Source organism: Plecotus auritus (genome assembly GCF_963455305.1).
Source record: "Plecotus auritus genome assembly, chromosome: 8".
NCBI classification, from domain to species: Eukaryota; Metazoa; Chordata; class Mammalia; order Chiroptera; family Vespertilionidae; genus Plecotus; species Plecotus auritus.
Window position 1 is genome coordinate 164,094,314 of NC_137782.1, and position 22,193 is coordinate 164,116,506.

A 22,193-nucleotide genomic window follows, 5' to 3' on the forward strand; every position below is an offset into this window, starting at 1 on the left:
TTCTTTATAATTTTAGATGGGGAAAGGCTTCCAACATATAGCATAAAACCCAGAGACCATCATAGAGAAGACTAACTACTGGATCTGATTAGATACACATTTACAATATCTACACAGCAAAAGACACTAAAAGTTAAAAGTAGAACAACAGATTCAGAGAAAATATTTGTAACATGTAAAACACAAAAAGGGTTCATACTCATATTCATAACGAATTTTTTAAGTTATAGGAAAAACACTCTATAATGAAATCTCTGATTTTTCACCCCAATATCCACTTCACCCCATTATACTAGTATAGTTGCCATATGTGGTTTACATGGGATTGAATCCAGCCCAACTCCAGGGTTTAAACCAATCAGAATAACTTAATTATCTTTGCCAAGGTCACTGGTTCAGGTAATGAATGTCAAACAATCCTGCATGTTCTGTATCTCTCTTGTCCCTTGCTCTCTGAAATCAATAAAAATTTTAAAAATAAGTTAAAACAACCCTGCATGTATTGCTTTGATCACTGGTATTGATTTGGGAATAGTTAACCTGACATTCAAATCTTCCGCCTGGAATTCTGGAACACAAATCTTTCCTTCTGAGGCATCCAGCTATAGCAGTAAGAAAACATGAAAAAAAGCTATCCTAAGGATAGAAGTGACCACAAAAGAAGACAGAACCAAGAATCTCAGAAAAAGAAACTAGAGCGCTGACTGAGTCATATCTAAAACTCATCCTCCCACTGTGTCAATAAATTCCCTTTAATAAGTCAGTTTGAATAGAATTTACTCTTATTTACATGTGAAAACTCCTTCCTGATATATGACCAAAAGGAAAATGAGCAACTCACAGAAGAAATAAAGTCAAATGAACAAAATTTTAAATGTCCAACCTCACTAACAATAAAAAAATTAAAACAAGGCATCATTTTGAGTTTATCAGATTAGCAAAAATTTTAAATATGGTTAATATACAATTCTAATAAGAATGGATTTGTTTAGGCACTTCTAAATTCAGCTGATAGAAGTGTAAACTGCTAAGGCCTTTTTGGAAGGCAATTTTTAGTTGTCTATCAAAATTTAAATTGTGATTTTCTGAGCCCAATAATTCCTCTTATGGTCTTTAAATTATAGAAATATTCAAGATATATGTGTAGCATACATGGATCTCTAACAATAGAAATACTTAAGATACTCATTGTAACATTGTTTACATTTGTGGAAAACTGAAACTAATCTAAATGCACATCAGTAGGAAATGGTTAAATAAATTATAGTACTGAAACTAATACAAAATAATATTGAATGTAAACTGTAACATAATTTTAAAAATTATATAAATTATATTATAAATTATTTATTTTTAAAAATAAAATTTAGAAAATTATAGTATAAACATAATATGAAATACTGTGCAGCAGCAGTTTGGAAAGAAAATTGAAACATAATGATATACATGTATGTACTGACATGGAAAGATAGCCACAATATATATTAAATGAAAAAGCAAGCTGCAAAGCAGTATGTACAGTAAGACTCGATATGACACACACAGAGAGAGAAGAAAGCCCATAAAGCTGAGTCTAGCCCGACAGGCGTGGCTCAGTGGTTGAGCATCAACCTATGAACCAGATCACGGTTCGGTTTGCAGTCAGGGCACATATCCAGTTAGCAGTTTGTGGGCTCGATCCCCCAGTGTGGGGCGTGTAGGAGGCAGCAGATCAATGATTCTCTCTCATCATTGATGTTTCTACCTGTCTCTGAAATCAATAAAAATGTATTTTTTTTTTAAAAAGCTGAGTCTGTACATGGAGGGGATAAAGCAAGCGGGGCTTTCATTTTTATATTCTTCTGCCTTCTTTAAGTTTTTTATAATGAGAATTTTATTTTTATGTACAGTATAATTTTTATTTAAAATCTATGTATATTAATATTTATCTAGATATGTAAAAATATAGAAATGCATAAAAATGTTCAAAAAATACATATCAAAATGTTACTGTTATCTCTGAGTGGTGGAATTATAAGTGTATTTTTCTTTAGACTTTTCTGTAGTTTCTGAAAAAAATTATATAGAATATATATTCCATCAATAATAAATAAGGAGATATTTTAAAAGAAAGGGACTAAGCAAACTACTCTATGGGAAGACTGACTCTTACTGTCACTTGCTCTAAGGTTTAGGAAATAAACATTCTGACCTGAGGATAAAGTAGGTTCTGCTGAATGTGGAACTATGGGAAGATGCATGAAGTTGCAGGGACCTGGGAACCAGGGAAAGAAGGAGCCTGGCAAGTAATGAAAACAAGATAAATTGGCTCCAACAGCTCATGATTACAATATCATTGAGACACAATGTTCCTGGCCTGTGGGGCTCCATTGGTTGAGCGTCCTTCCACGCACCAAAAGGTCACCAGTTCAATTCCCAGACAAGGCACATGCCCTGGTTTGGGGCTTGATCCCCAGGAGCGCAGGAGTCAGCTGATGGATGTTTCCCTCTCCCTCTCCCTTTCTCTCTCTCTCAAATCAATAAAAGTATATTTTATAATTATAATAATAATAATAATAATAATAAACACACACTGTGATGCCCTGACCTTAAGCAAGTTACTTAACCTTTCCTCTGCTTTAGAATTAAGATACAGAGCCCTAGCCAGTGTGGCTCAGCGGAGCCTGTGCAGGAGGCAACCAATCCATGTTTCTCTTCTCTGTCTCTCCCCTCTTTCTAGAAATTAATGGGAAAATATCCTCAGGTGAGGAGTAACAAAACAAAACAAAACAAAAATCTGTAAAATGAATCTGTAAGATGTAGGTAATTCCAGTACTTACCTCAGAGGATTGTTGAGGAATAACTAAATTAATGCATATAAAGCACTTAGAACAGTACCTGACACATAGTAAGGGGCATCCATGTATTTGCTACTAAAATCAGTGGGTGGTGTAGTTTCCCTCTAAGTACACCATAGTGAGAAACATAACATTTCTGCCTTACTATTTTGTTGCAAATACAGGGAACAAAAAAGTCAAGAGCCAAACTACAATCCATGGGTCTCTAGCTAATAATAGTTGTTACATTTTTAAAGAGATGCAGAACAAAACAAAAATATATACATATGACAAGAGAGCACCGTGGGTTTGCAAAGCTACTCACTATTTGGCCCTTTACAGAAAAAGTTTGCCAGCCCTGATGTAAGCAATAGGTGCTACAGAAATCTTCTGAGTTGGAGGGCCTTTGGAGGTCACCAAGAATCCTTTCTGAAAATTAAACGATCACTGGTCATCCAGTTGCTGCTTAAAGGGCTCAGAGTGATGGAGGGCAGTTTGACCCGAGCTTTAAACAAAAACCTCTCTTCTTTCTTTCCACGCTCATTTCAGTCTCAACTTCCTTGCCCTTTTCCCCTGCTCCTTCTTGCTTCCTCCGTGAGCCTCCGACTTACGTCTTAATCCTGGCTCTGCCGCCTACCAGAAAATTTACATAAACTCAAACTTTTATCTAGAAAATGCAAATAACAATTTGGGGATTGTGAGGATTAAATGAGATGGCGTGAAAGCGCCTAGAGGGCCCTCAATGTTACTTGCTTTGAGAACCCATCAACTACTTTGAGGACTTAAGCCCATCTTTCCAGAACAAAAACCGCTATTATCCAATGCTGAGCTCTTGACTAGAAGTTAGTAAAACATGAAAGCTCTAGTCCTGATTCTACCACCTGCGGCCGTGAGCAAAATTACTCAGGATGTGATTCATGGGCTTGTTTTCTCACCGATAAAATGAAGGGATGAATGACCAGATAAATGGCCAGGTCCCTTCTGGGTTAGAAAATCCTCTGAAACACTGGATTTCCGAACAGGATGGAGGAATGTCTCCTTCCACACTCGAGTCCCAAAGTTCAAAGGACCGAGTCTCACCCATGGTAGCAGGATTCGGGGTATACCGTGGGCCCGTTGTGGCTACCGGCAAAGTAGGTGAAACCGTAACAAATACTGCAACATAGCCCAGCGCTTTAAGCACACACACACACACACACACACACACACACACACACCCCACCCCCGAACAGTTCGTTCACGCGCGGTGATAAATTAACCAGTCCAAGTTACTGCACTAATTGCTTTAGTATAGGGACCTCGTCCGGGAGCTTCCTTCCGCTGGCTGAGCTCCACTCCCCCAGGGAGGGGGGCAGCCGCAGGCACTGGCGCCGCGGGTGGGAAAGAAGTGCGGATTTCGCCGAGGGGGAAAAGGCCGGGCGAAGAGCCCAGCGCGCCCTCCGTCTCACCTGCGTTCGCGTCCGCTAAGGCTCCCGCAGTTGGCAAGGTTCGCACCCTAATGACAGAATTCGGAGGGGCCGAGGGGCGGGTCCAGCCTGGAAAGGACCCCTCACGTCAGCCGGCGGTTCCGAGGGCTTCGCTGGTCTCGCGGCTGCCCGCTGGCCGCCTGACTGGAAAACCCGTCACTGTACCCTCTTCCGATGGGCCGCCTTCCTTCCAGCAAGGAAAGGGTCCTTTTCGTCCCATTATCCGGGAGCGAAGGGCAGGGTTAAGCGGCCCGAGGCAACTTAGCGTCGGGATTTTAGTCAGGCAATGCGTCGGGCGCCTGCCCGGGGCCGGGCTACGGGAAAGAAAAGTCTTCGGCCTGGCCCCCCAGCACTTGAAGCTCTTTCCACTTTCGTCCTCTTCTGCTCAAGATGGTGGCCTCCCGCGCAATCGGTTGCCTCAGACGCTTCACAAATGCCTCCAGGACGCTCCACTGCTCAGGTGAGGCCTGGCTGAGGATGCCCGGACCCCCGGGTATAACGCCTGCGGAGATTAGGGCGGCCTCGGACCCGCGTCTCCCACTCGCTGCCCCCTCCCTGACCCCGCCCGGAGCCCCAGCCCTGCATTAGGGGGGGGCAGGGGAGATGCTGCCCTGCGACCCGGTCTTCTGTGTCCTTGAGAAAGGACTGTCACTTCCTCTCTCATGACCCCGAGTCGTGTATGGATTTCAGGCTTCGTAACCTCTAACGTTTCTGAGTCCTGTGCACCGGTCTGGCACTTGCCGCACGTCTCCCCGTCGCACCGCTGGGCTCACGCCCCTCTTATCTTCCTTAACGATGGCCTTGAACCTGTCCCTGCTAGACCGGGAGTTCCAGGACTGGGACACTCCAGTAGGTCACACCTTTATGCCTCCACGACAACTCGCCCATACCAAGAGCTATCTTAAAAGCTTCTTGGATGGAATTAACCAGCCTTTTTTTTTTTTTTTTTAACCACTTTTTAATAGGGAGCTCCACTGTTGCAGTTCAATAATCCCAGTGTGTTGAATTTCAAGGGGAGGTTCTGCAACTTGCTATAAGAAACATTTTAAAAATACGCCAACACGTGTATCTTATGGAATAAAATGTGATACCCCGTTAAGCTTTCATTAGCTTTATCTTTTTCTCTTCATACTGGTAATGAAAAGAGTGAAAGTGGGTAATTGTGGAAATTCAAGCATTTTCCTTTCATATCAGATCTGTAAGCTGAAATGTTGTAACTTTTTTCATTGTTATACTGAATGCTGATGATTTAACTAGAGATTTAATTTGTAATGTGCCTTCCTCCCTAATCACAGGGGTAGAATGCTGATTTTAGACAGGTAGCAGGAGTTTCCCTTTACTTTAAGGGATTAATTTTGAATGATTGAACTTTTTTTTTTTTCTATTTCCTTATTTCAACCACCATTTTTAGTCTGCACAGGACAGCTCTGTGTGTGTGAGGGTGTGTGTGTGCGCGTGCGTGTGCATGTGTGTGCACAAGCCTGTGTGGGTGCACACCAGTCACAATAACAAAATTGAAATATAAAGATTGGGGAAAGGGATTCAGAAAAAAGAACCACCCATTCTCTTACTATTCACATAGCTACTGTTAGCATTTGGCCATGTTACCTTACAGTTTTGTTTCCTGTTTTCCACATTTATGGCTTAACACTTTAGAAAAATTGAATGTGTATATTTTAACCTGCACTTGCTTTGGTTTTAAGGTACTTCTTATGGATTAGCAGTGGGTATAACACTGAGCTGATAATCAAGTCGTGTGTTTTCTAGTCACTAGCTGTGTGACTGGCCAAATACCTTAATGTAATGGGTTTTATTTTCTTCAACTGTAAAATGAATGATTGAGACTATGGATTTACTTTGAAAGGAGAAAGTATGACACAGGAGTTTGGATTTCAATCTGGCTCTGCCTTTTACGCTCTGATGACCTTGGGCAGTTTCTATCTGTAAAACAGAGAATAATCTCACCTTGTGAGTTTTAAAGGAGTTATTCTAGATGTAAAGCAGTTTTTTATGAAGTACTCAGTAAATGTTAGCTATTAACTAACTTCGGCCCTGAGAAACTAGGATTCTATATATCTGAGAATTTTTAAAATAATTTTTACACTTTACATGTGCAACTGAAAGTTACAAGCTTAGTTTTTTATATTTTAATATAGAAATATATACACATATAAATATTTACATGTTTTCACCAGTAAGAAACTATGGCTCATCCTATATAATAAAAGCCTAATATGCAAATCGACTGAACAGTGGATCGACTGGTGGAACGACCGGTCGCTATGACATGCACTGACCACCAGGGGCAGACGCTCAACACAGGAGCTGCCCGCAAGCCCCAAGCCAGCCGAGGCGAGTGCCAGCAGGAGGCCCCTCTCCCCCTCCCCCGATTGCCCTGCTGGTCACCCCACAGAGGGAAGCAACTGGTGGGGGGGGACGGGTCCAGCGAGCAGGCGGTGCCAGGCCAGCCAAGGCGGGTGCCAGCAGGGACCCCCCCGATCATCCCTCTGGTCGCCCCACAGATCAGCCCTGATCGCTGGCCAGGCCTAGGGACCCTACCCATGCACAAATTTTGTGCACCGGGCCTCTAGTTATAGATAATTCCCCTTTTAACAGCAATTTATAAACTTTGGAAAAACTGTCTAGAAAGTGAATTTAAATTTACCTACACAACGGATTGCCATTTAGACTCTATTGAGTCCTTCATCCTACAAGTCTGTGCAAGTTGTAATGAGATCATGACATTTACTGGTAGGTGATTAAAATCTCTTGAAACTGATTTATAATTCTTGAAGTTTTATTTATTTTTTAAAAATATATTTTTTTTATTGATTTCAGAGAGAAAGGGAAGGAGAGATAAAAACACCAACAATGAGAGAGAATCATTAATTGGCTGTCCTGCATGCCCCCTACTGGGGATCAAGCCTGCAACCTGGGCATGTGTCCCGACCAGGAATTGAACCTGTGACCTCCTGGTTCATAGGCCAATGCTCCATCACTGAGCCACCCCGGCTGCACTAATTCTTGGAGTTTTAAACCCATTCCCTCTCTACAAGTGCTATAATCCTATATAATAAAAGCCTAATAGCAAATCGACCAAACAGTGGAACGACTGGTCAGCGGGGGGTGGGGCCGATGAGTGGGCGACACCAGGCCAGCCAAGGCAGGTGCCAGTGGGCAGAGGGAGGGGACAGCGATTGGCGGGGGGAGGGGGTGGTGAACAGCGACTGTGGAGGGGTGATTGGGGGGCAGGGCCAGCTGCTTGCAGAGGGAGGCCACGGGTGGTAGTGGCCCGATGGGGGGCAGGGCTGGCCGCTCACTGGCCAGCGCCATCCCCTAATCAGCCTGCCAGTCACCTCCCGCAGAGGGAGGCCAGACTGCAGCTTAGGCCTGCTCTCCGCAGGGAGCATCAGTGGGACATCCCCTGAGGGCTCCCAGACTGTAAGAGGGCACAGGCCGGGCTGAGTGACACCCCCCCCCCCAGAACACGAATTTTCATGCACCAGGCCTCTAGTTCTGAATATAACTATCTAATGAAAAAATCACATCTGGACCAGAGTATCTTGTTTAATTTCCACACCTACCCTAAATCTAAATTCCTAATTACATAAATGGTCAAATAATTTCATAGGAAATGGATTAGAGGCAAATACTTTAGAACAGTGGTTCTCAACCTTTCTAATGGCGCGACCCTTTAATACAGTTACTCATGTTGAGACCCACAGGTTGAGAACTGCTAGCAGGGTCGCCTAAGACCATCGGAAAACACAGATATTTACATTACGATTCATTAACAGTAGCAAAATTACAGTTATGAAGTAGCAACGAAAATAATTTTATGGTTGGGGTCACCACAACATGAGGAACTGTATTAAAGGGTCACGGCATTAGAAAGGTTGAGAACCACTGCTTTAGAAGATAGTGTATATTTAAATTTGACTCTCACTTCCTTAGTTCTATCCCTTTTTTTTTTTTTCTATCCCTTTCTTGACCCTATCCCCTTGAATATTGAGAAAACCTGTTGTTACAACCAGTGTAACATTTTCATATTTGAAATTTGTGTTAGCATAATCCAACTTTCTCCACTGCTATAGTTTCAGATCTTGTAGGTATCTTTTTTGTGTGACATTATTAAAATGGTTAAAAAGTAGGACAAAGGTTTCTCTCTCTTTTGCTGGCTTAGTAAATATAGGCTAAAGTTCACCCAGTGGCTCTGACATAAGCTCTGCTGATTAGGTAGTAGGTAAGGCTACATTCCAAAAGCAAAGCTGCCTTGTACTCCAAGTTGATTTAGTTAACTGTGGTTTGGAATTCTTTTCCAGGTTTGTTTGTTTTTTTTAACATGTACTGATTTTTCTCTTTGCTTTTTGTCTGGGTTGATTTAGAGGAGGTTTTATGTATATGCTCATAGGTGTGTGTGCAGCAAAGGTAGATTAGTGGGTAAGAGTTTAAAATGTGTTCATCTATAAGCTAATGAGCACAACCTGTTTTATTTACATATTTGTTTTTTTTTTTTTTTTTTTTGGTCTGTCTGTATTTATCCCTCCCACTGTGCGTTCCCAATCAGTTCGTTCCCACTCTTATCCACTTTACCCTATTTAGCTAGACCTGCCTATTCCTTGGCTCCCCTCCCACTGGAATTTGTACTTTATAGGCAAATTCCTTTTTATGCCAGCCTTATTCTCACCTCTTATTTATCTCTACTGAGTATGAATTAATTCTTCCTAGATATCGTTTCACCTGCTGCCATACAATGTAAAGTCCACAAAGACAGGGATTTTTGTCTTTGTTTACTCCAAGCGCCTAGAATGTCTGGCGTTTGGTAGGCCACAATAAATTTTTTGCTGAATGAAAAATGACCGAGCTGATGGTGGAAGAGATTATGGTTTAGTTGGGGAAGCACCTGCTACAGATGCAATGATTAGAGAACAAAACAAAGTTAATAAAGATAAAAAATTTTAGCAGAGACGAGAAAGATCGTTGTAGACGGAATCTCAAAATAAGGCGTTGTGGAAAAGGTTGGAGCCATGTTATAAATATAAAGAAGGAAGAGTGATAAATACAGATGATACAGATTTCAAATGATAGAAAAGCAAAGAAGGGAAGTGTATCATTAGTGAAGTGGAAGCACAAGGAATTGAGGAGATAGCTGGCTTCTCTTAATTTACTTGGTGTAGCACTTTGACTTACAGGTACTTTTATAATCATTACATCATTTTTACTTCTATCTATAAGAACACTGAAATGCACTGAAAGAGTTGTTCGTGGCCATTCAACTAGTAAATTATAAACCTGATGGTTAAGTCTTTTGACACTCAGGTTCTTTGTCTTTTTTTTTTTTTTTTTTTTTTAACATATTTTATTGATATTTTACAGAGAGGAAGGGAGAGGGATAGAGAGCTAGAAACATCGATGAGAGAGAAACATCGATCAGCTGCCTCCTGCACACCCCCCACTGGGGATGTGCCTGCAACCCAGGTACATGCCCTTGACCGGAATCGAACCCGGGACCCCTCAGTCCGCAGGCCGACGCTCTATCCACTGAGCCAAACCGGTTTTGGCCAGGTTCTTTGTCTTTAGCGGCTGACTTGGATTGCTTAAAGAAGCAATGCAAATGAAATCAGAGATCACCCCATTGTGATTCTGGTACCCTCTACACTGTTTTCTTTTCTTTTTAAATAATATATTGCTTTGCCTTTCAAACCAGCAAGATCCTTGGCCACTATTTATGGTCCTCTCCTAATTTACTCCACCACCAGTGGGTTCAAATCAGTGGTTCCCATGAGCCCATATGTTTGCTGTACTAGTATACCTCAGTTACCTTTTTTAAAAATGCAGATGCTGAGGCTCAGCCCCTTTAAATTCTGATTCCATGATTCCAGGTGGTTTGTCACTCAGGAATTTGTGAGTATACCTAATTCTAATACCCAACATAGTTCTGGAATCACTTTTCAGTACTGCCAAGTGAATCCCACTTCAGCTGGATATTTGAATAGTCTTACGTATAATAGTTCACTCCAGAAGGGTCGCAACCTCCTGGTCAAATTTCTTACTTGGAAACTGAGTATGGTTCTAAAGTTTGTTTGTAAACCATGTAGAAAATATTTTATTTTTAAACCCAGAGAAAACTTTTTCCTAAGATTATTGGACAAAACTTGGAAGATGTAGGTAGGGAGAAGGAGTTAGAGGTGCATAGGAGATATGGTTGGTCATGAATATGAAAACAAGGGAAGAAAGAGCAGAGTGTTGTTTTTTTACATTGAAAGTTGTGCCCTAGCTGGTTTGGCTCAGTGGATAGAGCGTCGGCCTGCAGACCGAAGAGTCCCCGGTTCAATTCCAGTCAAGGGCACGTACCTTGGTTGCAGGCTCCTCCCAGACCCAGGCCCTGGTCCAGGCGCATGCAGGAGGCAGCCAATCAATGTGTTTCTCTCACATCGATATTTCTGTCTTTCCCTCTCTCTTCACTCTCTCTAAAAAATCAGTGGAAAGATACCTTCAGGTGAGGATTAAAAAGAATAAATAAATTGGAAGTTATAATTAAGGGATGTTGAGCCTGTGCTAGCCTCCAGAACAGCTTAGTTACAACCTACAGCAAAGTGTTTGGATGAGAGCAGGGCAAAGGTGAGTGTTTAATGCTAGATTGCCTAGAATTCCCCCAGTGTTCCTTATTTCTATCCAGAGTCCAAATTGAAAGACCCTCTGTTGGGACTTTTGTTGTGATGGCTGTTGCTCAAAAGATCATCTCATCATCATGCTGGAGAGCCACAAGTAGTGAAGTGGTTGGGAAGGAGGAAGAATAGCTGGTCTTTGTTATTCCCAGAGCAGGGGTATTCTTGGTGGAGTGCACTATAGACTTTTTCTGTTAGAAAGGCTTAAAATAACATGTGATGTGGGCTGTTTTATTTATAACTAGAGGCCCAATGCACAAAAATTCGTGCAAGAGTAGGCCTTCCTTCCCCCCCTGCTGCTGGTACCAGCTTCCTTCCAGGACCTGGGCTGCCAGCACCGGCTTCCCTTCGGCACCCGGGGCCCGGGCTGGCTTCCTTCTGGCCCCAGCTTCAACAGTAAGGACGTCCAGAAGAATTCCGGTCTGATTAGCACATTACCCTTCTATTATTATAGACTAGAGGCCCGGTGCACGAAATTCGTGCACGGGGGAGGGGGGTGTCCCTCAGTCAAGTCTGCACCCTCTCCAATCTTGGATCCCTCACAATCCAGGACTGCTGGCTCCCAACTGACTGCTCGCCTGCCTGCCTTCATGATTGCCCCTAACTGCTTTTGCCTGCCAGCCTGATCACCCCCTAACCACTCCCCTGCCAGCCTGATTGATGCCTAACTGCTCCCCTGCCAGCCTGTTTGCCCCTAACTGCCCTCCCCTGCAGGCCTGGTCCCCCCCAACTGCCCTCCCCTGCAGGCCTGGTCCCCCCCAACTGCCCTCCCCTGCAGGCCTGGTCCCCCCCCAACTGCTCTCCCCTGCAGGTCTGGGTCCCCTCCAACTGCCCTTCCCTGCAGGCCAGGTCGCCCACAACGTCCCTTCTCTGCCGGCCTGGTCACCCCTAACTGCCCTCCACTGCAGGCTTGATTGTCCCCAACTGCCCTCCCTGGCAGGCCTGGTCCCTCCCAGTTGCCCTCCTCTGCTGGCCTGATCACCCACAACTGCCCTCCCTTGCAGACCTGGTCCTTCCCAACTGCCCTTCCCTGCTGGCCATCTTGTGGTGGCCATCTTGTGTCCACATGGGGTCAGTCATCTTTGACCACATGGGGCAGCCATCTTGTGTGTTGGAGTGATGGTCAATTTGCATATTATTCTTTTATTAGATAGGATAGAGGCCTGGTGCATGGGTGGGGGCCGACTGGTTTGCCCTGAAGGGTGTCCCGGATCAGGGTGGGGGTTCCAGCGTGGGGCAGTCTGGGCGATGGGCCTGTGGTGGTTTGCAGGCTGGCCACGCCCCCTGGCAACCCAAGCGGAGGCCCTGGTATCTGGGATTTATTTATCTTCTATAATTGAAACTTTGTAGACTTGAGCGGAGCCAATACTCCTGCTTGCTCCGTGGCCGCAGCCATCTTGGTTGGGTTAATTTGCTTACTCGCTCCTGATTGGCTGGTGGGTGTGGCTGGTGGGTGTAGCAGAGATACAGTCAATTTGCATATTACTATTTTATTAGATAGGCTATTCACTAGTGCTCTTTGATTTGATAACATTGGAAACTCCATCTCTCCATAAAAATGAAAGCAGATGTGGCTGAGGAACATGGTTGAGATATATTTGGAATACATTTGGAACTGAGATTACAGATTGTTTTGTAGATAACTTATTTCTTAGTGTATGCATTTTCTATCGTTGCCATAATAAATTTCCACAAACTTAGTGTCTTAAACAATGCAAACACTAATTTATTCTCTTTCAGTTATGTCAGAAATGAGTCTCACTGGGCTAAAACCAATGGTGTTGGCAAGGCTGTGTTCATTCTGGATGCTGTAAGGGAGAATCTGTTTCTTTGCCTTTTCTAGAGGCTGCCTGCATTTCTCGACTTCTTCAAAACCAGCAAAATGGGACCAAGTTCTTTTCATGCTGCCATCTCTCTGGTTCTCTTTGCCTCTCTCTTCCCTTTAGTGATTACATTGGGCCCAACTGGATAACCCAGGATAATCTTCCTATGTTAAGGTCAGCTAATTAGCAACCTTAATTCCATTTGCAGCCTTTATTCCCCTTTGCCATGTAACCTAACATATTCACAGTTACTAGGGATGTGGGCATTTTTGAGGAGCTATTCTTCCACCTCCCACATTTAGTATCCAGATGACCTGGTAATTGAAACAAACAAACAAAAGATATGGTAGTGGTCATAATAATAGCCTAGAACACATTGTTCTAATTTTGTTTTTCTGTTGTTATAAATTCCAGCTTTGTTATATATAACAAGTACTACAGAAATACTGTTTTGTAAAATAATTAATTTTGAAATCCCTTTTTCTTATAGGTTATATTTGCCGCAACTTTACAGGGTCCTCTGCTTTGCTGGGTGAGTTTAATTTCTTGTTAACATGTTTAGATCGCTTTTCAGATTTATTTTGCAATAAAAATGTTTACAAATAAATTTTTCTTCTCTTTTTAGCTAGAACCCATATTAACTATGGAATCAAAGATGATGTGGCAGTTATTCGAATTAACTCACCCAACTCAAAGGTACCTACTTTAACTTGTTGCAGTTTATTTCTACTAACTACATTCATGAATCCAGTCTTGAATGGCAAGGAAATAAATCCACCAATCTGGCAGTAATCTTATCATATAAACTTACACTTTTGATAGTTAAATTAGTTTGACAAGTTGCCCAAGGAATAGAGTTTTCTGAAGCAGAGGTCCTTAATCAAGAATTCCTTCTAGTTGCCCTAGCTGGTTTGGCTCAGTGGATAGAGCATCAGCCTGCGAACTGAAGGGTCCTAGGTTCGATTCCGGTCAAGGCACATGCCCAGGTTGCGGCTTGATCCCCAATAGGGGGCATGCAGGAGGCAGCCGATCAATGATTCTGATAATTGATGTTTCTCTCTCTCCCCTTTTCTCTCTGAAATCAATAAAAATATATTTTTTAAAAAAATTTTTTTTCTAGTTGACCTTAGGTGTCAGATTACAATCAAGGATTAATAAAACTAGCCTTCTGTCATAGTGTAGAATGATAACTTATTAGATAACAACCAAAATATAAGCTTTGTTTATAAGAATCAAACTACCCATCTTAACTATGAGGTTACTGAATCTGGTTTCTTCATTACCTGCTTGACATTAGTTATTACCTATAAGTTAGCTGGGTTAAAAGTGGTTGTTAAGCTTCCTGAGGGACATGAATGACTTGGTACTGTTCACATATTGGAGGTCAAGTTCTGTTCAAAGTGGAGCTTTATTTGTTTTGGGCAACTTCAACAAAGCAGACAGCATTAATCCAGTCTTTTGCCAAGAGGAGCTTTATTGTAGGAGCTCACAGTTTTCCCCCCATCTAAAATTGGTGTAAAGGTTTTACATTCAGAAATCTTGTTACCAGAAGCCCAGATGAACTAGGAAGATCTAGATGGAAGCAATGAACAACTATCACAAATTAAGGATAACATGGGATAGTTCCCATTTCTAGAGTAAATCTTGGCACTCGCTGACCAGTGATTCAAACTTAAGATATTTTTTCAGAATTTTCTAAGTTGAACATTTTTCGTGAACACAATATGGCTATTGTAGGGAATTTTAAAACTATAAAGAAAAAATAATTGTTTATATTCCAAACCCAAAAGTAACTACTTTTTAACATTTCATCCAGTTTCAACAGTGTTTATGAAATTAAGATCATACTGTATATCTAATTTTGATTCTTTTTTTCCTTAATGTTGTATAAATTTTTTCCATGTCAGTAAATGTTTGTAGACTTATCAGCCAGGCTGAGTAGACCTGTTTTTGAAGGGTGGTATGCTTATAGTTGACTGAATAGAAAGCTACAGGGTATTTGTTTTGGTTTTTTCCCCTGCCTCCCTTTCTTGCTTCTAACAGTATATTTCTGGTGGATAAACATATTTTCTACCATCAAAATAGCATCTGATAGTGACTTGCACATCTGGTTCTTCATATTTACACCCTTAGATTTATATGTATTTCTCTTTGACAGGTAAATACACTGAATAAAGAACTACAGTCAGAGTTCATGGAAGTAATGAATGAAATCTGGGCTAGTGATCAAGTCAGAAGTGCTGTCCTTATCTCATCAAAGCCAGGTTGCTTTATTGCAGGTGCTGATATCAAGTAAGTTTTACTAAAGTTGATTTTAAAAGAGGGGCTTTTTGCTTAAGCCATGTAAGACTAAAAATAGCCTTTTCTTAAAGCAATTCAAATTCCTATCTCAGTAGAATAAAAATATTATAAAATTAAGCTAACAGTGAGATGCCATTTAAAAGTTTGAAAATCATCATGTTAGCAAGCCCTTGGAGAGATGAGAAAGTTAATATATTACTAATTGGAATGCCAATTGTACAGCCACTTTGGAGAGCAATTGGCAACATTTAGTAAAATTGAAAATGCATGTACCATAAAATCCAGTGATGCCTCTTCTGGGTATATATGCTAGACAAATCCCACCCTTATGTTTAAGGACCCATGCACAAGGATGTTCATTTCTGTGTAGTTTAAAATAGAATTTGAAATAAGCTGAATGTCAGACATTTGGGAAATGGATAATTAAAATGTGAAATATTCACATGATAAAATACTACAAAACAGTTCAAAGGAATTAACTAGATCCACAACATAATATTAGAGCTCAAAAACATAATATTAAGTTAGAAATAAAAGGCAAGTTATAGAATGTTTCCTACAGCATATGGTTTATGTTAAGGTTTTTAAACCATACATGAAATATTCTTTATATTTTTTTGTGGACACAAGTAGTTGCTCTGGAAGGATACAATACAAACATGAAATGGTTGTTTCAGGGTAAATGAAGTGGCTGGTAGGACTCGAGGAGGTTGTCAAAGGGAACTTGACTGATGCAGCTAATACTTTCTTTTTTTAAGTGGTAGACTATATACCTGTAAAACTTGTTTACAATTCTTTAAGACATATATAAGGAGAAGAAATGATTTCTTAGTGTTAGTTTAATGGGTTAAAATGTTCACAGTTAATTCTGACAGAATAGGGGTATTTGTTATTCTTTGTACTTTGGGCAATGTTGGCCAATATTATAGGCTTAATAATTTGCACTTAAGGTGTTTGTGTATTTTTAAACCTTGCTGTAACATTGTGTACCCACTTTTGTTTGTATAAGTAAAAATTTATAAATATTCTGTTTAATATTTTTTAGAAAAAGATTATGTGTATTGAGTGCTTTGTTTTCTAGTTCAGTTATTTGAGACTACTGAGACACTAGTATACCTGGCAGTAGCTAGCTACATCCATAAGAAAATGCTTTTAGCTTCCATAAGGCTAGTTGAGCAATTTCCAGCATCTAAAATGACAGAAAAATAGTTGTCTTTGGTCAAAAGTACAAAATTCACAACTTAAATGTGATCAGGAACAAAGTAAGTAGAAAATGAAGCAAACTGAAATTAAAGGGTGTGGTTTACGTTACTGCAGTAGACCTTTTTTGATCATTAGGGGATCTGTGTAAGATTTTAGATCCCTCTAAACAACTTGAAAGCTTTTTCCCCCTGCAATTTTGATTGCTGTTTAATCTGAAAGCTACCTCATAGTGGAAATACTTACTAGAAGATGATATTCTCATGTTCAGGCTTTATAATCTAATGATTTGTTATAGAAGCGAAAATAAATTGTGCAACATGTTTTGTTTCATGATCTCTGGATCCAAAAACTTAACACTCTTTATTGAGAGATGTCACTGATATTAGTGCTCTCTGAGGCAGATCCATACGTAAACGTGTGAGTGTTTGAAGATTCACCACCACATACTGATATGTGATAGGGTTGAGGATATAGTAGAGAAGTATTTAACAAAGTAGGCTACAGTTTCATCTTTGATTTGTTTCTGTTCTCCGCTTTCATGTTTACTGCAGCATGATAGCCGCTTGCAAGACCCCTCAGGAGGTAACACGGCTTTCACAAGAAGGACAGAAAATGTTTGAGAAACTTGAGAAGTCTACAAAGCCTATCGTGGCTGCCATCAGTGGATCCTGCTTAGGAGGAGGACTCGAGGTATGGGTTTCTTACAGTCACTGCTTAGCTCAGTGTTAGGCTTCACCCACTGTAAACGTTTAGGCTACTGTTTTGCCAGAGAAAAATTCTCAGAGAATCAGCTTTCTTTTTAGTTATCAAACTTCTGGATCTGTTTTAATCCTTATTCTCATGGCACATAGCATGTGAACCAAGTGTGATGTTTTCATTTTAAATTGAGAAGATTTCAGCTAGATCTCTTAGATGCCTTTCAATTCTTAAAACCTGGTTAAAGTTTGCAGGGCAAAGATTCAGGAGTGTAATAAATGCTCATGAGCTAAAGTCTAGTTGAGACACACAAAGCATAATACATGCTTAAGTGCTTTGTGAGTAGAAAAGGTGGTAAATACTCAAAGATTTGAGAGAAGAGATGCTTATTAGACTAGAGCAGTGATCGGCAAACCACGGCTCTCGAGCCACATGCGGCTCTTTGACCCCTTGAGTGTGGCTCTTCCACAAAATACCACGGCCCGGGCGAGTCTATTTTGAAGAAGTGGCGTTAAAAGAAGTTTAAGTTTAAAAAATTTGGCTCTCAAAAGAAATTTCAATCGTTGTACTGTTGATATTTGGCTCTGTTGACTAATGAGTTTGCCGACCACTGGACTAGAGCATGTAGGGAAAAAGAAAGGAAAAAGAAAATAATATTTATCGAGCATTTCTCACATGCTGGGTTCTATGCTAGCCACTTTCACAACAATTAATTAAGGAAAGCTATGCCTGGTCCTAAAAGATAGGCAAAATTTGATTAACCAGAACGGGGGTTGGGGGGGCAGGCATTCCACATATAGTGAGATGTGAGCAAAGACAAGGGATAAGAGAAGCCTATGAGGACATCACAAGTAGAACTGCTTGATTGAAAAGGAGAGTCTGTAGGGTAACGGGCTTCTTAACCTGGGCTGCATATACAATTGTGTGTGCATTTTTCTATTGAGAGCTTCCATAGCTTTCAGCAGATTTTTAAGGAAATCTTCAGCCCAAAAAGTATTTCATACTTTCCCCTTAACTTAGGGCAGTGGTCGGCAAACTCATTAGTCAACAGAGCCAAATATCAACAGTACAACGATTGAAATTTCTTTTGAGAGCCAAATTTTTTAAACTTAAACTTCTTCTAACACCACTTCTTCAAAATAGACTCGCCCAGGCCATGGTATTTTGTTGAAGAGCCACACTCAAGGGGCCAAAGAGCCGCATGTGGCTTGTGAGCCGCAGTTTGCCAACCACTGAATTAGGGGAAAGTATGAAATAAGGCTGGAAAGGTAAATTGTAGAAAGCATTAATTCTGTGGGCACATTTCTGGTCTAAAGAAGTAATCTTTAGACCCTCACAGATCCTAAGATGTTATAAGATTACATTTTCTAACATTCCAATTTCTTTTCATTTGTTTGAAGCTTGCCATTTCATGCCAATACAGAATAGCAACAAAAGATAAAAAAACAGTATTAGGTGTCCCTGAAGTCTTGCTGGGGATCTTACCAGGAGCAGGAGGCACACAAAGGCTACCCCAAATGGTGAGTTTAAGACTCCCCCCCACCCCCTATGAACTTCAGAACCTTGGTACTTTGGTAATACAAAAGGCATAGTTTTGGGTATTCATTGTAGGATTTAGAAACCAAATAAAATATGAATATTTAGGATCAGTAGCAAATTTTTATTCCTGGTATTTATTTTTTCAATTTATTTTTTCAGTTTCTTGGATTAAAATTATTAATCAAGGTTCTTTGTTATTCCCTGAGGAAGGATAAAGGTAAATAAGAGCCCTAACTGGTTTGGCTCAGTGGATAGAGCATCAGCCTCCGGCCTGAAGGGTCCCCGGTTCGATTCCGGTCAAGGGCATGTACCTTGGTTGCGGGCACATCCCCAGTAGGGGGTGTGCAGGAGGCAGCTGATTGATGTTTCTCTCATTGATGTTTCTAACTCTCTATCCCTCTCGCTTCCTCTCTGTAAAAAATCAATAAAATATATTTTTTTTAAAAGATAAATAAGATACATGTCTTGCCTCTTTGAAGCTTATAGTTTAATCAGCTCCTTCTCTGCACAGTAACATCTTAATCAGTTTTGCAAATTCATGGGTCATATTTCATGATAAATAGAAGAGGCAGACCTTTCCCCTGATTTGGATGATCTCATTGTTGTATTCTATAGAACCAAAGAGGCGGATTGCAGAAGTTACCTAAATGTGTATTAGTATGTAAAATGTAACTGATTGATAAATAGCAGTGGTTTGCCTTTCCTCACTTTAGTATTTATTCTGCTCAGTTGAAGGTTTTGTAAACTTGACAATTTGTAATTGTCAGTCTGATATTTTTTGCCCTATTTTCTGATCCTTGCTTGCATGGTAGGTGGGCGTACCTGCTGCTTTTGACATGATGCTGACTGGTAGAAACATTCGTGCAGACAGAGCAAAGAAAATGGGATTGGTTGACCAATTGGTGGAACCGCTGGGTAAGTGTTAGCATGCCTCAGAGTTGGGCCTTATGAAATTATTTATTTTCTTAAAGAGTTAATATCTTTTTTTTTAAATATATATTTTATTGATTTTTTACAGAGAGGAAGGGAAAGGGATAGAGAGTTAGAAACATCGATGAGAGAGAAACATTGATCAGTTGCCTCCTGCACACCTCCCACTGGGGATGTGCCCGCAACCAAGGTACATGCCCTTGACTGGAATCGAACCCGGGACCCTTCAGTCCGCAGGTTTGACGCTCTATCCACTGAGCCAAACTGGTCAGGGCAAGAGTTAATATCTTGCATATTGGTTAGAGTGGACTCATACTCTTAGGAATGAGTCATCATTCTGAAGAGTGAAGTTTTCTAAAAATTATAATACTGCCTAGCCAGCGTAGCGCTGTGGTTGAGTGTTGACCTATGAACCAGAAGGTCACAGTTCGGTCCCAGTTAGGGCATATGTCTGGGTTGCAAGCTCAATCCCCAGTACAGAGGCGTGCAGGAGGCAGCCGATCAATGATCCTCTCTCATTACTGATGTTTCCATCTCTCCTCCCTTCTTCTCTGAAATTAATAAAAATATACTTAAAGTAATAATAATAAACAGATATCCTCCTGTTGTTGATTTCTAGTTTCATTTTGTTGTGGTGAGAATACAATTAGTCCTTATTTGCAGTTTCCCGTCTGTGAGTGCATAGTTCATGATTCCTCCACCCACCAGTCTCTGATCTGACGTGGAAAGCTGTGCTGAAAGTGGGTGCTAGAGCCTTTGGCTTTGGCATGCCTAAGTTTTGCCTACCTGGGACTGATCTAAACCTGATTTGCATTCCAGTCTCTTGTGTTCATTTTTGTAGGACCAGGAGTAAAACCTCCAGAGGAACGGACAATTGAATACCTAGAAGAAATTGCAGTTACTTTTGCCAAAGGACTAGCTGATAAGAAAATATCTTTAAAGAGAAGCAAGGGATTGATGGAAAGTGAGTGTTGTTATTAAAAAATAAAGGCAAAGCTTCTTTCCAAGGAGTTTAATTTTATTTGCTGTAAATTTTAAGTGAGGATAGGGTAAATGCATTATTTTCTGGAAGCATAAAGTTAACCTTAAGGGATATAACAACTCTGCTCTAGGGTCAAGTTCTGAACCTTATACTCATAAGTTAAAACCATTTTTTTAAACTTTTTATTTTGGAACATTTTAAACATTAATACAAAAGAATTCTGTAACAGTGTATATTAGACCATTACAACGCCCAGCTGTAGCACTTATCACATAATGAAGCTGTTTGAAGATGTGCTTAGGTTGAAATGTAGATTTTGCATGTCAGAGTAAAGAGCAGTTCTTTCAGGTAGCTAGAACTATTGAATTTTTATGGAGTTTACAGAACAAACTAGCAAGAAATGCTTATTGCCAATAAGTATCTAAAAGCTTTTTACCTTACAGAATTGACATCGTACGCCATGGGTATTCCATTTGTCAGGCAACAGGTTTACAAAAAGGTGGAAGAACAAGTACGAAAGCAGACCAAAGGCCTCTATCCTGCACCTCTGAAAATAATTGACGTGAGTCTTTTCCCCACTCAGATTTCTTATGTTTTCCTCCTTCGTATAGCACAACTCTTTAATAGCATAATACTCTTTATTGCCATTCTGGACTATGTATGCCAGTACAGAAGTTCTTAATTCTGCTATTAAAGTACTTACAAAAAATAAGGGAAGGAAATAGCAAGCTGTAAGGATTCCTATAAATTGGTATACTTGGGGATAATTAGTGCCCAGGCATATTTATTAGTTGATGAGTTTAAAACTGTTAATTATAAGCCAGGATGGAACCTATGTCATATCAATATATCAAGGCCAGTAAAATATTGAGCATTTATAAAGAGTTGAAACAAAACTGATGGCTGTAGTCTATCCTTAGTCAAAACCATTGTCAGTACCTACAGTGTCCCATTGACTTTCCCATTGCCATAATTATAAAAGAGATGTAATGATATAGAGAAGTTCTGAAAAGAACAAAGAATAGGTGAAATGATCGTAGGGTTGAAGAAACTTCTATCTAAAGATAGACTTTAAAACAGAACTCTCTGATCTGGAAAGTCTAAGATTAAGAGAGCATGTAATTAAAGACCTCAAAATTGGAGAATGGATTAGCCAACAGATATATTTTGAGCAGAAGACACCAAAGAACATAAAATATGAAACATGATCCCCTACCTCCATTCATCACACAGTCTGGGCTGGGGAGATGAGACATATATATGTGGTAAGGCAGATAACAGTGTGAGGGACATTATAAAGCAGCATAGGCTTATTGCCAGATACATGGGACGGAAGAAAATTGCTAAGTGCACAGAGGAGGGAATAATCACTGTGAACCAAAGAGGTCAGGAAGAGCAGGATTTGACCTGAGCCCTCAATAACGGGTAGAGAGTAGGTGAAGGGAAAGTGGTGCCAGGTCAGGTGGGCATTTTGAGCAGTTTCAGAAGGTGGGAAGCACCATGCTCTTCAAGGAACTGTGTTGAGATTAGGTTTTGTAGGAGGACAGTGACATGTCTGCAGAAAGGCAGATCAAAGCTAGATTTCAGAAGGTTGGTCAGTAATGAATTAAGAAATTTGTTCTGGCCCTGGCCGGTTGCGCAATGGTTAGAGTGTCAGCCTGCACACGAGGGCCACGGGTTTGATTTCTGGTTAATGGCACATACCTGGGTTATGGGTTTGCTCCAATCTAGTCTTTAAAAACTAAGGACACTAGCCCTGTCCAGTGTGG

At 40.7% G+C, this 22,193-nt stretch overlaps 2 protein-coding genes across 5 annotated transcripts in view; one reads left to right on the top strand and one right to left on the bottom strand.

The window, feature by feature from the left end:
• The window catches only part of HADHB (hydroxyacyl-CoA dehydrogenase trifunctional multienzyme complex subunit beta), a 34,510-nt gene extending 29,474 nt beyond the window's left edge, over positions 1 to 5,036 (bottom strand). Inside the window, exon 1 of one of the 4 annotated variants that reach the window (XM_080684291.1) lies at positions 4,265 to 5,036. The gene's annotated coding sequence lies outside the window, so the exon portion shown is untranslated. Of the gene's footprint in view, positions 1 to 3,141; positions 3,450 to 3,751 lie in introns of those variants that run through there. The other 3 variants (XM_080684292.1, XM_080684294.1, XM_080684293.1) reach the window with 3 other exon arrangements.
• The window catches only part of HADHA (hydroxyacyl-CoA dehydrogenase trifunctional multienzyme complex subunit alpha), a 32,136-nt gene continuing 14,348 nt past the window's right edge, over positions 4,406 to 22,193 (top strand). Inside the window, exons 1-9 of the mRNA XM_080684290.1 lie at positions 4,406 to 4,742; positions 13,264 to 13,305; positions 13,399 to 13,469; positions 14,932 to 15,065; positions 16,829 to 16,967; positions 18,374 to 18,493; positions 19,325 to 19,427; positions 20,284 to 20,406; positions 20,868 to 20,986. Coding sequence (XP_080540416.1) covers positions 4,673 to 4,742; positions 13,264 to 13,305; positions 13,399 to 13,469; positions 14,932 to 15,065; positions 16,829 to 16,967; positions 18,374 to 18,493; positions 19,325 to 19,427; positions 20,284 to 20,406; positions 20,868 to 20,986 — 921 coding nt within the window. The 5' untranslated portion in view covers positions 4,406 to 4,672. The remainder of the gene's footprint in view (positions 4,743 to 13,263; positions 13,306 to 13,398; positions 13,470 to 14,931; positions 15,066 to 16,828; positions 16,968 to 18,373; positions 18,494 to 19,324; positions 19,428 to 20,283; positions 20,407 to 20,867; positions 20,987 to 22,193) is intronic.